Here is a 15,380-nt window from a genome sequence, read left to right as displayed (position 1 = left end):
CATAAAACATGAGCGTTAGCTGTTAAATCTCACACACACACACACAGACACACACACACACACACACACACACACACACACACACACCATATACTGAAGGAGAACTGTCAAGGTGACTGTGCTGCAGATGAAGGTGTGCATAACAAATTAGGGATTTAATTGTTGGAGTCCTGTGTGTGTGTGTGTGTGTGTGTGTGTGTGTGTGTGTGTGTGTGTGTGCGCGTCCGTGTGTGTGTGAGCATCTGTGTATGTCACTAAGCCAGTTTATTCATGCGTTGAGACTAACTCAGTTAAAGCAAGTACTATTTCTTTCTCAGATTCCATCAAGATGTTAAGATGTCATTGGACTGTAATTACTGAAACCTATTAGCATTAGCGCTTGTCATCTTTTTTTAGCAATACCATATGGACAAAAACTGTAATAAGGTGGGAGCAGTGTGAAATATTAATGTAAATAACCCTTGATGTTTCATACACACAAATAGAACTGCTTCCAGTCAGTAGTACAATTCTATTATGAGTAGCCATGTATACTGAATTTAAGTGTGAACAGGTCCTGCCTGTCTTCTTCTCATCATGTTGAGCTTCTCTGAACCAACAAGAATGTCTCCAAATGTAAGCTTTGATTTTTACAACTATTATTGACACTCGTTTCCTCTGCGAGCAGGAGAGATTTAATGTCCAACACAAGTTTGCAATCATCTCAAACTGCCAATGTGCTTTTATTCTCTAGTCGTCTTGTCTTCATTTTGTTCAGCCACAGGAACACGGGAGAGAAGGACCCAAGTGCAGGATGTGGTAGAAAGTCTCCATTAATAAATAAAAAGCCAGCTGGTACAGGATAAACTCAGGAATACTGAGAATGGAAACAGAAGCCAACAATGACTTGGTGTGTGTGTGTGTGTGTGTGTGTGTGTGTGTGTGTGTGTGTGTGTTATGGGTTTAGTGTAAACATGTCTCCCATTTCTCCAGTCGTGGAAGGTGCAGAGTGCTTGATTTACCTTTTATCTACACATACAGTGAGACTCCTGAGCTGTATTTGGCCAAGTGTATTAACCACAGTGCGTCGTGTCGGTTATGCTTTGTTAGCCACGAATACACAGAAAGCACCGCATTTCTGAGTGTAATTCCTAGTGTTCTTAGTCGAAATGGAGGACAGACCTTTATTATATCATTTAATCTATTTTCTCTGTCTTTGATCGTCACTGATTTCAATAAATGAACAGCTTAAATGAGAAACAGTTCCAGCTCTTTTCTAAGCTGCTGAATAATCGTAAAGAACACCCTCTGGTTTATTATTTCTTAATTAATGCAAGTCTATTCTTCTATTGATACATGTACGTGTGTGCAAATGGTGACCTGCGCGCACGTGCAGTAGGAGGTGAAAGAGGGAGACATGCTGTGATAATTAAGTTTATCTCGCGTGCAGAATAGAAAACTTCACAGTCATCAGATGTTAAATTTGTTGCAAATCAAATGACTGAGAGGAACTGTAACCATGGGATAAAGTATGTCCCAGTTGTCGTAACTATCCAGACATTTTGCCATTTAAAGTACCTTTAACATGAAAATACGTCATCAAAGTGTGTACGCAGTTCAGCCGAGTGAGTAGAAATGAGAAAGCTCCCATAGAAGTGCAATGTGATGAAACCAGGTGAATACGGAAAGAGGCCGGCGAGGGGAGAGAGCAAGGGAGCCAATATCCTCAAGACATGACACTTACAGTGTGAACATAGGAAGTCCAAACCAAAACTCATGAAGTTCAAAAAAAAAAAAAGATCAGTTCAAATGAGACTGTAACAAATTACTGGCATGTTTTTTGGGGTGTTTTTTTGGATGCATTATTTTGACATTTATGTTTAAGTAACACCAGTGGGCTCCTGCATAATTTAACAAGGTCAGATTTTGTTGTTGCTTGTGTTCCTCTGGGTTCTTTTTTATCTCACTTTGCTTTTCAGCAAAGTGCAAACTGTGTCCTCATGTTATCTGTGGTGCGATTGGAAGTGGCAGCAGTTCTCTGAAGGCAGAACAAGCAAAGGGAGAGAGAGAGAGAGAGAGAGAGAGAGAGAGAGGGGGAAAAAACAATTATGTCACTCTTTTCATACCCATCTGTTTTGCTGTCATTTACTGACCTAGAAAAGCAGCGGAATCACATTATGAAACACATCAGTGAAACAACACGGCAGCAGGAGAAAACAAAGTGAAACAGTGGCTACTGTTGAGAGAATGTGGTAAACGTATGTATTTAGAAAAGAATCCATAAATTACTATCAATCATTCTTCAACAAAAGGTAAATGGATTCTCAATTTGATAAAATAAAGGGGAAAAAATGTCTTCTTTTTTTTCTTTTTTTTTTGTCTTTGAGGTTGTGAAAACCTGCCTCATGCATCCACACTGTGTTTTCTGTAAAACTTTGATCAAAAACAGCTTGATCCGGGTATAATTGGACTAACCTTGCTCTGGTTCCATGTCTACTCGACCATTAATAGCTGATGACCAAGCACCCGTCCAAGCGTCTGGGCTGTGGCCCCGAGGGAGAGAGGGACATCAGAGAACACGCCTTCTTCAGACGCATCGACTGGGAACGCCTTCAGAACAGGGAGATACAGCCGCCCTTCAAACCTAAAGTGGTAAGTCTGATGTGCTTAAATATTAGCCTATTAGGTTTAAATGGCTACATGATGGCCTGAAGGTGCATCACCCATAAACAGGATGATAGTTTTTAGGCTTGCAGCGTAAAAACAAATACATTTCTTGAGCTGTAGAGAAGTCTTTTACTCTCAATACATCACAGTTTATAGCAGAGGGTCATAACTTGCAATCCAATCCCTAAAATCAATATGCATTTAAATACATAAAAACTTGGCTGCGCTTTGTGCCAAGCACTCTAGAAATTAGCATCATTTACCTCATTAAAATTGCTCCATTTGTTTTCTCTGTGACAGTAATGCAATTGGTTTTTTGGTTGTTGTTTTTCTTTGGTTTTATCTTTTGAGGGGGACTTTTCACACACCCACAAGAGTCTTCTTATGTCATCATCCCGTCAGGCATCCTCCCTTTGTGTCATAAGACAAGCTGCATTCTCTCCTCAACACGATGATAGATGCTGTGTAGTTACAGGAGGATGTTGTCCATTTATCATGACAGCATTGTTGTGTCCACAGAAATCATTGTCGCAATGATTTATTCGATTTTTAATGTCTCTGGCGAAACTGGTACAAGCTTCTTGGTTCATCTAAACAATCCATGACAGGAGACTGCAGCGAGAATTTGTATTCACAGTCTCTGAAAGTTAAAACAGCCTGAACACGTACACAAGGTTGTCAGTGTTCAGTTCATCTTAACTTGGTACACAACAGTTGGTGTGTAATGTTGACATCCAAATTTAGCTGTGAGTAATAAAATGTGTCCAGACCAACTTTATAGAATATCAAGAAGATGATGATAAAACTATTTCTTTTTTTAACCCTCTCAAGTGGAGATGCTGTTGAATTGAATAATCTCACCAAATACAACCATGCATGCACGCACACACACACACACACACACACACACACACACACACACGCACGCGCGCACGCACGCAAGCACACACATACAAACACAGAGACATTTGGAATGCAGCTATTTTGTCTGTATGTGTCACAGTTTGTGGTGGGGACCCTATTCTCAAGGTTTTCGCTCCTTAAATTCCCCTCAAACTCATCTGCAACTACACACACACACACACACACACACACACACACACACACACACACACACACACACACACTTGTTGTTGCTAGAGACTCCAAACCAGGTACATTGCTGAAGAACAAGTGTTTTAAAACCGTAAGTCTCAGGGCTCGGCTCGGTTGGTATTTTCAAGCCGGCGCAAATGATGTTTTCACACAACTAGCAAATGAACTTGCGTTACGTTAATGAGACATGGCACAACCATGGCATATTGCTGTTTTGGAACACCGGAAAACATTTTTGCCACAGACCAAGAAGAGGCTGGTTGGTCAATGGTGTTTCGTATGAAGTGCTTTTTAAAGGCGCATCAACCGGACGAGCAGATGTGCAGCATTGTAAGCTGGTCCTAAATAATGTGGGAAAACTGGTGGCCCCTCCTCCCCGAATGACATACGTGCAACTTCACCTGGCACATGAGGAGGTCTGTTTCTTCAGACAAGTAGGAGCTCTGATTGGTTTGAGTGATATCACGCTTATGAATAATTAGGTGTCAAATACCTGTCTCTTTGTACCGTGTGCCATGGTTTCTGCTCAGATTACTGCCCTCTTAATACTACACTGAAGCTCAACATGCCCCAAACATGGCATCCTCCATCCGCCTGGCATCAGAGATCACTTAAATAGAGTCCCTAAAAAGAGGAAGTTCATCCTCTGGTCTGAGCCTGTAATCACCCATATCGTTGCAGAGACCTGGTCCAGGACAGAAGGAGTCATTATGGTCAGTCATAAACATCATTACATGTCAGAAAAAAGCAGCGTATCAGTGTTTGACTGTCTAGTAAATAACCTGTCATGTACTTTAAATAATACAGGAAGTATATGTGTCATTATTTGAACGTGAAGGCATTACGCAGAATATATTTGAGAACTTATGAGAACACTCAGCTGATTTAGCGTTGTCCTCCGTCTCATAGTCCATGAACAGTCACATGGTTTAGACCATTAAAGGTCAGGGGAAAATACCTCTGCACAGTTTCACGTGATGTTTTCCGCTCTCTTGTTTTATTCAGCCAACAGTAATATTCCATTTACAGAGATATAAAATAGAGAAAAGGGTTGAACATTAAAAAAACTGGAACTAGAGAACTACTACAAAGATGATTAATGGCCCATGTGAAGTCAAGTTGTCCGGGATGTGGAATATAATACTGCCTTGACATGAAACGTGATGCCTTTTATAATTGCCAAAACACAGCTGCAGGCAGAGACCACATATGGCATGTGATATATGGGCCATAAAAAGCTTCTCATTTCAATGTATAATTGATATAACATCAATTTATTATGAATGCATATTTCATAAAACTAAGCAGAGTAGGATGTCATTTTAAAATCCCTTGTGTGTACACAATACCGTGTGGAGGACACACACGTCCTCCCTGTTTGTGCCGAGTCGGAGAGACTTCATATGGACTGTGTGGTGTGTGTGTGTGTGTGTGTGTGTGTGTTTCATTTATCAACTGAAGTATAGTTTTTCTTTTCTGTTTTCAACCCTCAAGGGCACCAGGTCCTCTAATAAGGTGAACCTCTGTCCGTACGCTCTCCTGCTGAGAGGATATGCTGGGCGTTATGGAAATGCTTTATGTGCTTTCGCGTGTGTGTACTGTATATGTGTGTGTGTGTGTGTGTGTGTGCGTGTGTGTGTGTGTGAGTGTGTGTGTGTGTGTGTATTTGTGAGCAGTGTATGTGTGTGGAGGTGAAAGAAAGAGAGTGAAGGTTGAAGAGATTGAGGAAAGCAGGGGGATGCGTGTACGCCTCATCTGTTTGTCGATTTGCTGCATATGAGTGCAGGTTTGGTTGAAGTGGAATCCATATTGAGGAAAGAAGCTAAAGCAGCTATACTTTGGATTTAACCACAGGGAAGTTGCAGGGAAGTGCATGCATACACATGTGCATGGGTTTGGCATATTGCGTGCTTGCACGAGTTTGGTTATAGATGCGCATAATGACTCAAACTAGAGGGAGACGTTGTTAAATGCCTCCTGTGACCTCCATAACTGACTGTTTGATGTCCATCTCACTTTGTCATGTTCTACAGCACTGTCATTGGGTCCATTACCATCAAATAGCTATCATTACATAAGTCTTACCCTTGACTAGGTCTTACCCTTCCTATCTAATCCTCTCCTCCTACTCCTCTCTTTTCTTTCTCCTTGTACAACCATCCCAGCTCAATCTCACTTCATCCACCCGTGACAGCTGTGGAATTGCAATCAATACACCGGCTGCACCCAGCTGAGCTATTCTAACCAATGTTATCTTTCGGACCAGGGCTTCACAGACAAAAGTGTGTGTGTGTGTGTGTGTGTGTGTGTGTGTGTGTGTGTGTGTGTGTGTGTGTGTGTGTGTGTGTGTCTGTGTGTGTGTGTGTCTCTCTGTGTGGTAGAATGAGGCAGCGATAGATTTCACTGTGCAGGGTAAATGTCATCCACATCCAACAAGAGCAGCGTAGCTATCGAAATGAGGCTAATTTCTTGAGAATGCAACATGCGTTTAAGCCCACGCGCTTTACACCCACTTGTGGAGCGTCTTTACGGCTGGAAGGAATGGAGAGAGATGGGAAAAGTAGGTCAGATGAGAAAGCTGTTGATTGATTGTGATGTTAGCAGCAGTGAATGAAGTGGGAGGACGATGTCACCGCAAAGGAAGTCTTGGAAGACTGTCCAAGGAAGGGGTGCACATGCCTCATGGGATACTTGGACAATGGAGGGGAGCTGTGATTCATTGTAGCTGCAAGAACATGAGAAGCGCAGGCTGGTGCAGATTGACTAAGCATGTTTGTGTTGCTAATGGATTTATTTCCATCATCTACTATTCAGGATACTGGGTCAGGATATTTCCATAGAATCTAGAGTTCATTTCTTAATGGATGCTGTATATTTGAGTGTTGCAGTAAGTAATTGTTGCCTAAACACAGTTGCCTCCGTAAAATTTAATACCGATTTACAGATTTGAAGATGCTGTTCTTTAGGTACTTTTTTTTTTTTAAAGCATGTATGTAGCCAAAACACATATTTTTATTGAACGTTCTGATTTTAATCTTTAGGTCCATCCATCCATCCATCCATTTTCTTCTGCTTGTCCTGTTAAGGGTCACGGGGGGGCTGGAGCCTATCCCAGCATCCTTCGGGCGAGAGGTGGGGTTCCCCCTGGACAGGTCACCAGTCCATCACAGGGCCAACACACAGAGACAGACAACCATTCACACTCACAGTCACACCTACAGTCAATTTAGAGTATCAATCAGCCTCGTCCCCTCTTGATGTCTTTGGACTGTGGGAGGAAGCTGGAGTACCAGAGAGAACCCACACAGGAACAGGGAGAACATGGAGACTCCACACAGAAAGATCCTGTGCTGGAAGCCTGGAACCTTCTAGCTCTGAGGCGACAGCGCTGACCACTGCACCACCTTGCCACCCCATTATCTTTAGTTTTGAGTGTAAATAACCCAACTTTGATTGGCACATTTATGAAATAGGGCACATTAGATAATAAGTGTTGGATGATTTAATTTTCTCTTGCACAATTTGAAAAATACACAAAAATAGTAGTAAAATGGAGTGCACGGAGGACCAGGAAACCCAGCTGCCTTATTTGAAACCTCCAACTAAATAAAATAAAAATGAATGATTTCAAAAAGGGCAGCATGGTGGTGCAGTGGTTGAGATATCGGACGTGAGTTGTTCACCTTTAATGACAACAGTTCAGCTCGACAAAGCCTCCTGTTGGGGGGGATTGTGTCAAGAACAGAGAGCCTCTCACAGTTGTGGCTCCAAGAGAGAGATGGAGGTAAGAGAAGTAGAGAATCTTGGCACAACTCTTAATGGAGGCACGCCGACATGTATCATCCAAAGTAGCTGAGTGTTATTTTAATATGCTTGAGTGCAGAGCCGTGCATGCCTGTATGTGTGCACAGAGAGAGAGAGAGAGACAGAGACAGAGGAAAAGTAGGTCAAACCCCATGTAGGACACCATGCTACAATGTATGGGAAGATGTATCAACAGCTCTGGTCTCACCACAGAAGATTTGTCTCAATCCCACCATGAGAACGAAGAGACCAGTCCAAGTGTGGGTTTATGTTCCCAAACACATCACAAGGCAGCGGTCCAGATATTCATAATAGCATGGTTCATGGCCTAATTTTCTCCTTTTGTTCTTGTTGAGCTCATCGTTTGAGCCTCATTTATCTCCTGAGAGCAGCTCTTATAAAATAGTTTTGATTCTGTTTCTTTGATTCAAGTCTTTATTTTGACTGTAATCCTCTTCCTCGGTAGATTAGTTTAATCATTCAGAGTTGCTATGAGATCCAAAAAAAACCTGAAGAATGATTCTGAAATATGTCCAACAGTTTCGTCTGACATATGTCTTTTTTTTCTGTACACGCTGGTTAAGAACAGAAGTCCGGCGTCACATAGAGTAACAGAATCAGGATCCAGAGAGAGACATCTTGATCCTGGTGATTGTCAGTGGAGGTCACAAAGTGAAAAATGTGTTGCTTCACTCGAGCGTAGGATGGTCAGTGATGGATAGAAGAAGACAAGGAGACACAGCAGCTGAAGGACGCTGGGTATTACCCATCAGGTATCTGCTGTGTAGGAAGGAGAGACGAATCACACACACAGAACATCTCCTTTCTTAAAGAGTGTGTCCTGCATCCATCCAAGCTGACAGGGTGATGGTGGCTTAGAGCCAACGTCACCTGTCAGTAAAACGGAAGGACGAACCTGACACGCACACTTGTCTGGCCTCAACAATAAAAGGATTAAAAAATGAACCTTTACAGACTACCAGAGTGTGTTTGCATGGAAAACAGTGACATTCCAAAGCTGTTCACAGACACACACACACACACACACACGCACGCGCGCACGCACGCACGCACGCATGTGCAGACAAGGACACTTACGTCTGTGAATGTAGGGCAGCAGTTGTTAAGGCCAGTTAGTCATGACTTAGTCAAGAGTTTGAATGATTTGTGAGGGTCTGAAAATGACGGAGGAGGATGTTAAACCCCTCCCAAAACAAATCAGAACGAGCCCCCACACTGTCTGTTGTAGAGTCCTCCATGCAGACCTGGTTACGGTGTTCAGAACCACTGATGCTAAGCTTTTATTTAAAATCAAAGATCCATGTGGCGAACATGCGGTTGCTGGTGTTCAGTCATTAGTATCTGCTTCATTTAATTCAGAGAGGGGACGGATGCTTTTTTTGACAGAGGACATTAATTAAGTAGAGGCCAAGAGGGCTTTGCTCATGGCAGTTCTACTTCAGACAAAAACAAGACAAAACAAAGTTAGAGACGTCCCCACTTGGCTGAACACTTGGTGATAAATCCGTCCTGACCTGAAAACATTTAGCTGGCTGTGATATTCTGTCATCAGTTCTGTCTGAGCAAAGCTCAACTTCCTAATCTAATTAAATGAAGAAGAAAAAAAGAGCAGAAACACACAGTGCAGCGGCGAGGGACTTCCCACATGCCAGTCCAACTTATTTTGGAACAGCTTTAAATCGCCTTCAACTAATTTGATTTTAGCCAGGAGAAACAACGTGATATCGACATCACAAGCATGTTATTATAACAAAAGGTCCTCATCCAGCAGTTAAAGCAGCATTATTCGTTTTCATTTGGCATTTCTGTCAACCTGATTAATTCCTTCCAATATTCACTTTTTGCTCTTTTGGTATCAAGGGACATTTTAGCTCTTCAGCTGCTAAATGTGCACTCTTAGGTTCCGAGTTAAATGTGTCTCTAGTGTATTTTTGCTTTTTAGGGCATTTTCCCTGAAAACGTCAAACTTATGTAGCTGAAAGCATTTCTATGAGAGTTATGAGACTAAATCAAACAATTCACCGCTAAAAAGCTGAATTTCACTAAACATCTCCATCAAGGACTTTTGACATTTTGTAGGTTGAATGATCATCAATCCAAACATTCACGTAGGTAGACGACTGAGAACGCGGACCAGTTAGTGAGAACAGAGAAGGGAAGAACTCTGTGCGCTCTCTCTGCCTCGTTCTGGTTCTTTTTTTTTTTTAACTGAAAAGAATCAAGAAATCTGCAAGTAACAGACCCACCTTCCAGTTTGAGTCAATGCGAAGAACTTAAAGCGACAGTGGAGGAACACTGAATAAAATACAAAACTAAAAAGCACTGGGAGAGGAATTTGATGTTAATCAAAATCCATCAATTCGTTTTTGAGCTATCCTCCTAGTTGAGATGCGGCGGAGGTCACACCTCCTCCATGCAGGCCACGACTGGATTATAAATCAGTGTCTTTGTACTTTGCTCATTATGATTTTAAAAAGGTTAACTATTGATTTAAATGTATTACGTAATTGTATTGACCAGGGTTTGAATGACATCAGTCAGGAAAGGTGGAAAGATTGTGGTTTTTTTCTTTCAAGCAAAAGTTTTCATAAATTGAAATGATGCCCCCCCCCCCCCAAAATATATATAGAAGGAGGCAAATGTAGGCCAATATTAGATGGTAATAATCTTATTTGATCCCACACAGCCAACAACACAACAACCAAACTAGCCTCATTTTGCTGGGGGGGGGGGGGGGGGGTTCACAGTACACCGATTACAAGAAAATCATCTTGTCTGAGTACATTTCCCCCAGACTACTCTTAAACATCAAAGCACGTACATTTTGTCAGTTCTGCACAAGACCTTTGAGAACTAATATTCTTTCACCTTCATTCCCTGAACGTGGCTATAAAACAAAAAAGCCTTTCATGGCGTTTCCGACAGGGTCGGGTAAAGTGTGTTTTCTCGGATAAAGCAACTGATGCATGAAATAGCATGAAATGTGCCTGAGCATTGTGCCATGTTCTTTTCCTCCAGCCTGAGCTAATAGGTGCGGCAAACACACATGTGACCTGACATAATATGGCAGTGTGATTGTCACCGAAACGCCAGGCAACACACATACGGTGTAGGCAACCATAGCACATGTGCAGTAAAGTAATCATTCTTCATCAACGTTTAACCACGTTTGTCATGGAAGCACTGTGATTACACGTGCAAAAAACAAAAAGGTAGAAAATTGTTCCTTTCTCAGAAGTGCTAATTTATCAAGCATGAGATGCGTCTGCTCCCCCTGTGCCTTTTTACCATCCTCCTACTAGAGAAACATTAAAAGACACGTGATGACTCATTTTATACCCCTACAGACTGCCTCCCTCTCATAAACACACATAACGAGACCTTTAGTGACCTTGTTGCACCTCCAAGCTGTTGCTATCATTTCCCCTCTATACTAGGATAATTAGCTTTAGTCGGGGGGGTCAAATACAAACAAGCACAGTGTGTGCGTGTGCATGTGCGCGCGCATGCGTGTGTGTGTGTGTGTGTGTGTGTGTGTGTGTAGTTGCAGATGTTGAAATAAATCCTTGTTTGTATGAAACTGCTGTTCTGCAGCTGTGCCAGTGCTGGTTTGGTAATCAGAAGGGTCTGTTGTGATCCAGGTGAATGAGATGTAGAGCATGTAATTTGATGTTGATAGAATAACGTCCTCGTACAGATTGCAGTGTGTGTGTGTGTGGGGGGGGGGGGGATCAGGTGTGTAGCCTTTTCCATGTTTAGTTTGACTTGGGGGCAGGGTGAAGGTGAGGTGATGCAATATGGAATTGGAATGTTTTAGTTTGTTATGTTTACATCCTAACTGGTCAAGAGATTAAAGACACAAATTATACCTGCTTATGATGGATGGATGGATCGATCGATTGACTGATTGATTGACTGATTGATTTACACAAATAGAATATCACATATATACGTTTTTAAATGATGTGGATGTGCAGGCGTAGCCTTAATTATTAATTAACCACTTTACATTAACAAGTCAGTCCCACATAACAATAAGTCTCCCTTTATGAAGAATTAATAAATGGTTGTGAGTGCATTATACCTGCATTGTAAATCCTTCATAAAATTAATCAATGGTTGTAAATGAGTTTTAATCTAATTTATAAGCAAAATAGCAAGATCTGACTACTCAACCTAAATGGATAAAGACTGTACCTTGCTTCATCTGGCTCCCGCATTGATGAATGGGGAACTATTGTTTTAAGTAACTTGCAATGGTTAATTAATGCTTTATGAGGTGTTTTCAGTGTAAGTAAGAACAGGCTTAATCTTATTTTCAAGGGGGCTTATTGTGAATCATAAAAAGAGAGGGAAGGAGAAAAATATAGACAATGAACATTTTTTTTTTTTTTTTTTTAAAGAGGAAAACATAAGAAAAAGCAGCAAACACAAAGATGCAGTGCCTGGAAATGTGAGAATACAAATATTCAACACCAGAATGAAAAATTCAAGTAAAAAAAACATCTCACTAATGCTTCGTGTAGTATCTGTCTTGTTCAGTTGCTCAGCTCAGTGTGATTTGAGTGAGTCGCGATGATGTGAACTATAATGTGCTCCGGGCTCATCTGAGTGAAACTCTGCAAAGAACTGTAGTTGTTTTCTAAGAATTGCGGTGATGGTCACACTTGCTCCACCATGCCTGTCCTGTCTAGCTGGTCTTCTTGCTCTGTTCGTGTTCTCTTACAAACTGCGAGTCTAACCCTACCCTCTTCTCTGTCTCTCTTCACTTCAGTGCGGCAAAGGAGCAGAGAACTTTGACAAGTTCTTCACGCGCACCCAGCCTCAGCTCACACCTCCGGACGAGCTGGTTATCGCCAACATCGATCAGGCTGAGTTCGCCGGATTCTCCTTCATCAACCCTCAGTTTATGCACCCGTCGCTCAACAACAGCGCGTGAGAAGGATGAAGAAACCTCCTCGAGGAATCTCCCTGCTCACTGCCACCCTCCAAAACTAACCGCCAACTTAACATCTGACCACAACTTGATCAAGGCACATTATAAACCTTTATGTATTGTTTTTACTCATAGGGCATGCATATTTGTTCTGTACGATAGCTTTGCCAGTGTAGATCATATATAGATTAGTTTCTTGGCCACCACAAGAAATTATTTCCTTTAGTTTAATGACGAGCATGTACTGTGTACAATGAACCCCCCACCCGCAATTTATAATGAAGGTTTAAGTGGATGCACTAAGCCAGATTGATGCTGAGCTTCATTTATCTATGCCAGTATACGATGAGATGAACATGTTAATCTGTGGCTGTATATGATACAAGCAAAAGAATATTAGAGGAGCGAGGGATAGCATTTAAGGCACGGAATCTGGAAAATATGCCTGTGCAACTCTTCAAGCCTCACCAGATAAACATCCTCATCCACTCGATGGATCACAGTTAGTTTCTGTGTAAATGATTGTCTCGTTAAAAATACTGTTTGATAAGCTGAAATATACTCATTTGGGACAGTGAAGCCAAATATGAAGGAGTGGTGGTGCAGGCGTTATAACTTCAACGTTTCCTGCATCGTGTTTACATTTTCTTCCCCTTTAATTTGATGGTGATGGTATTAAATGCTATTTTAGTCTCAATTTCTGGTGTGCGCAGCAGACTAATTAAAGAAAGAAACATATGGTGATTAAAAACGAATATGCAGCCTGTAAAAAAAAAAAAAAGCAAATATGTGAAGTGGAGAGAAGTGTATCAGGATCAGTTCGGATTTGTCAAAATTTCTTCACTGTCATCAACAATTTTTTTTTCAAGTTTGAGATATGAATCCAGACATTTCCCAGCCCTTGCTGGGCTGCAGATTGTATTATTCCAACTTCAAGAAGTTTGTGGACACTATGTGGACACACAGTGATTGTTTTAGTACTCCAGCAGGTCTTGAATCCAACTTTAAAATTTGAACCAAAAAAGTCTAATTTTTGTTGTTTCAAACACACATCTCAAACATCAGGGCTGGGCGAAGTGGAAACACTTCATATCACAATATTCAGAAGTCTTTTTTTACCAACTGCAAAATAGATCACAACATTGTCTTAGGAGTATATGGAAAAACATGTTTTTTTTTAATATTCATAGTAGTCCTGAAATGAGAAATTTGATAAAATCGATTAAAACAATAATTGTTACCTGAAATGTCAAATACTTGAAAAGTAATTTTGCAAGAAATCTGACACGTTTTTTTTTGCTTTTGGCACTGATTAAGAGGAAAAAAAACTTGTGTACAACAGTATCAATACGTTGAAAAAAAACAAAAACATACTAGACAATATTGGGTATATATGGCTGTATTGCCCAGCCCTATGTAATCTTGCCTCTGCTCCATCTTCACCCATAACGACCAACTGCAAAGCTCACAATGATGATATTTGTCTTAAAAGGAACAGTTAAGACATTTTGAAGTAGCGTTTTTACTGTTTTTTAGAATATACCGTGATGTCATTAACCCCAAAAGTAGGTTAACACATTTGTTGGATACATTAGTTGCAAATCAGAAATAATTTAGCTGAAACGAATCCTCTGAAAATACCACGAGTCCACAAACTCATCTTTAATCTGAAGTACGTCAACATAATCATTACTTTTGTGTCCCTCTTTGTTCTTTGATGTCTTTGAAGTTCTTACTCCTCTTTTTTTTTGTGAGCTCATACTTCTTTTCCCTTTAGATCAGATCAATATTTTAATGTATCAAATATCAGTATAACTCCTTTGTAAATAATCACAAGTTATTTTAAGAGTATAGCAAGTATACACTTTTTATACCAACACCTGAATGTGCTTTTACTAGATTAATGAAGAAATCCATATTTGTATGTGTAATATAAGTACCCAGCACAGATCAACAGTGTAACATGGTTGTCTCACGGTTGAGTTGTGAGAGATAGCTGTGCCACTTGTGTCAGAGTCTGTTTTGTTGAATCATATCCAACGACTGCAAATGGATTGGATGATTGTCTGGATGTTGACTGTCCGTCTGTATCTGCATGCGTTGGTAGCCACCATTCAAGCACGTGATCCATTAAATGCTGCATGCTAATTATAAAACCAAACCTCAAAGAGACAGCCGCACCCCGCACTTCAAAGAAAAAAATCCAAGTTCAGTCACACCTTGCGAATGTGTTGGTCAGCTGGATTGAATTTTTTTAAAATTATTATTATTGGTTGATCAGACTTCAGTGTTGTCCGAATGTCCATAGAAATATCTCAGAATGCATCATAATACACTTCTTTACTTTCCATCTTTATGGTCAGTATTTTTAAGATTTGTGTGGATTCCCTCATTTCAGATCCCATAGCTTGTATGGCCTGCTAGTTAAACCAACAGATACTTACTGTAAAAAAACAAAAAAAACAAAAAACAAAACATCTCTGACATCATAGATCTGCTTTGTCCAGTTTTTAGGTGAGTTGATCAACATCCCACTCAAGTTACGACAGAGATTTGATCCCGTAGACACTTGACAATTGTGATTGCAGGCCTTGTTGTTAACCACGCCGCCCCGCTACTCATCGTTAAGAACTGCACTTCCGGGCAAGTTGGTAAACACGAGAATGAGGAACAGCAGTGAAGTTATCAAGAAAATTTGAGATTAGATTTATTTAACCACGTGATTGCCAGTGTGTGTGTGTGGTTTTTTTTTTTTATTGTTTGATAGCAAGGATATCTCAAAAAGAAATGGATGGATTTTGGTGGAAAGACGGGTAATATAGAGGAGGGTGTCTAGTGGATCTAGTGGATTCTTCTTGGCCATGGGGAGGAGACAGAT

General features: G+C 40.9%; 1 protein-coding gene across 1 annotated transcript in view; it reads left to right on the top strand.

Annotated features, from left to right (window-relative positions):
• Positions 1 to 14,977, top strand: part of prkcaa (protein kinase C, alpha, a) — a 149,460-nt gene extending 134,483 nt beyond the window's left edge. The window contains exons 16-17 of the mRNA XM_086211090.1: positions 2,491 to 2,631; positions 12,341 to 14,977. Coding sequence (XP_086067216.1) covers positions 2,491 to 2,631; positions 12,341 to 12,505 — 306 coding nt within the window. The 3' untranslated portion in view covers positions 12,506 to 14,977. The remainder of the gene's footprint in view (positions 1 to 2,490; positions 2,632 to 12,340) is intronic.
• The last annotated feature ends 403 nt before the right edge of the window (positions 14,978 to 15,380 follow it).

The sequence above is a fragment of the Aulostomus chinensis genome, chromosome 8, assembly GCF_037954235.1.
Source record: "Aulostomus chinensis isolate RoL2024-O1b breed Wild chromosome 8, RoL_Achi_v1.0, whole genome shotgun sequence".
NCBI lineage: Eukaryota > Metazoa > Chordata > Actinopteri > Syngnathiformes > Aulostomidae > Aulostomus > Aulostomus chinensis.
Note: the sequence above shows the minus strand (reverse complement) of the source record. Positions and strands in the feature narration are given on the sequence as shown.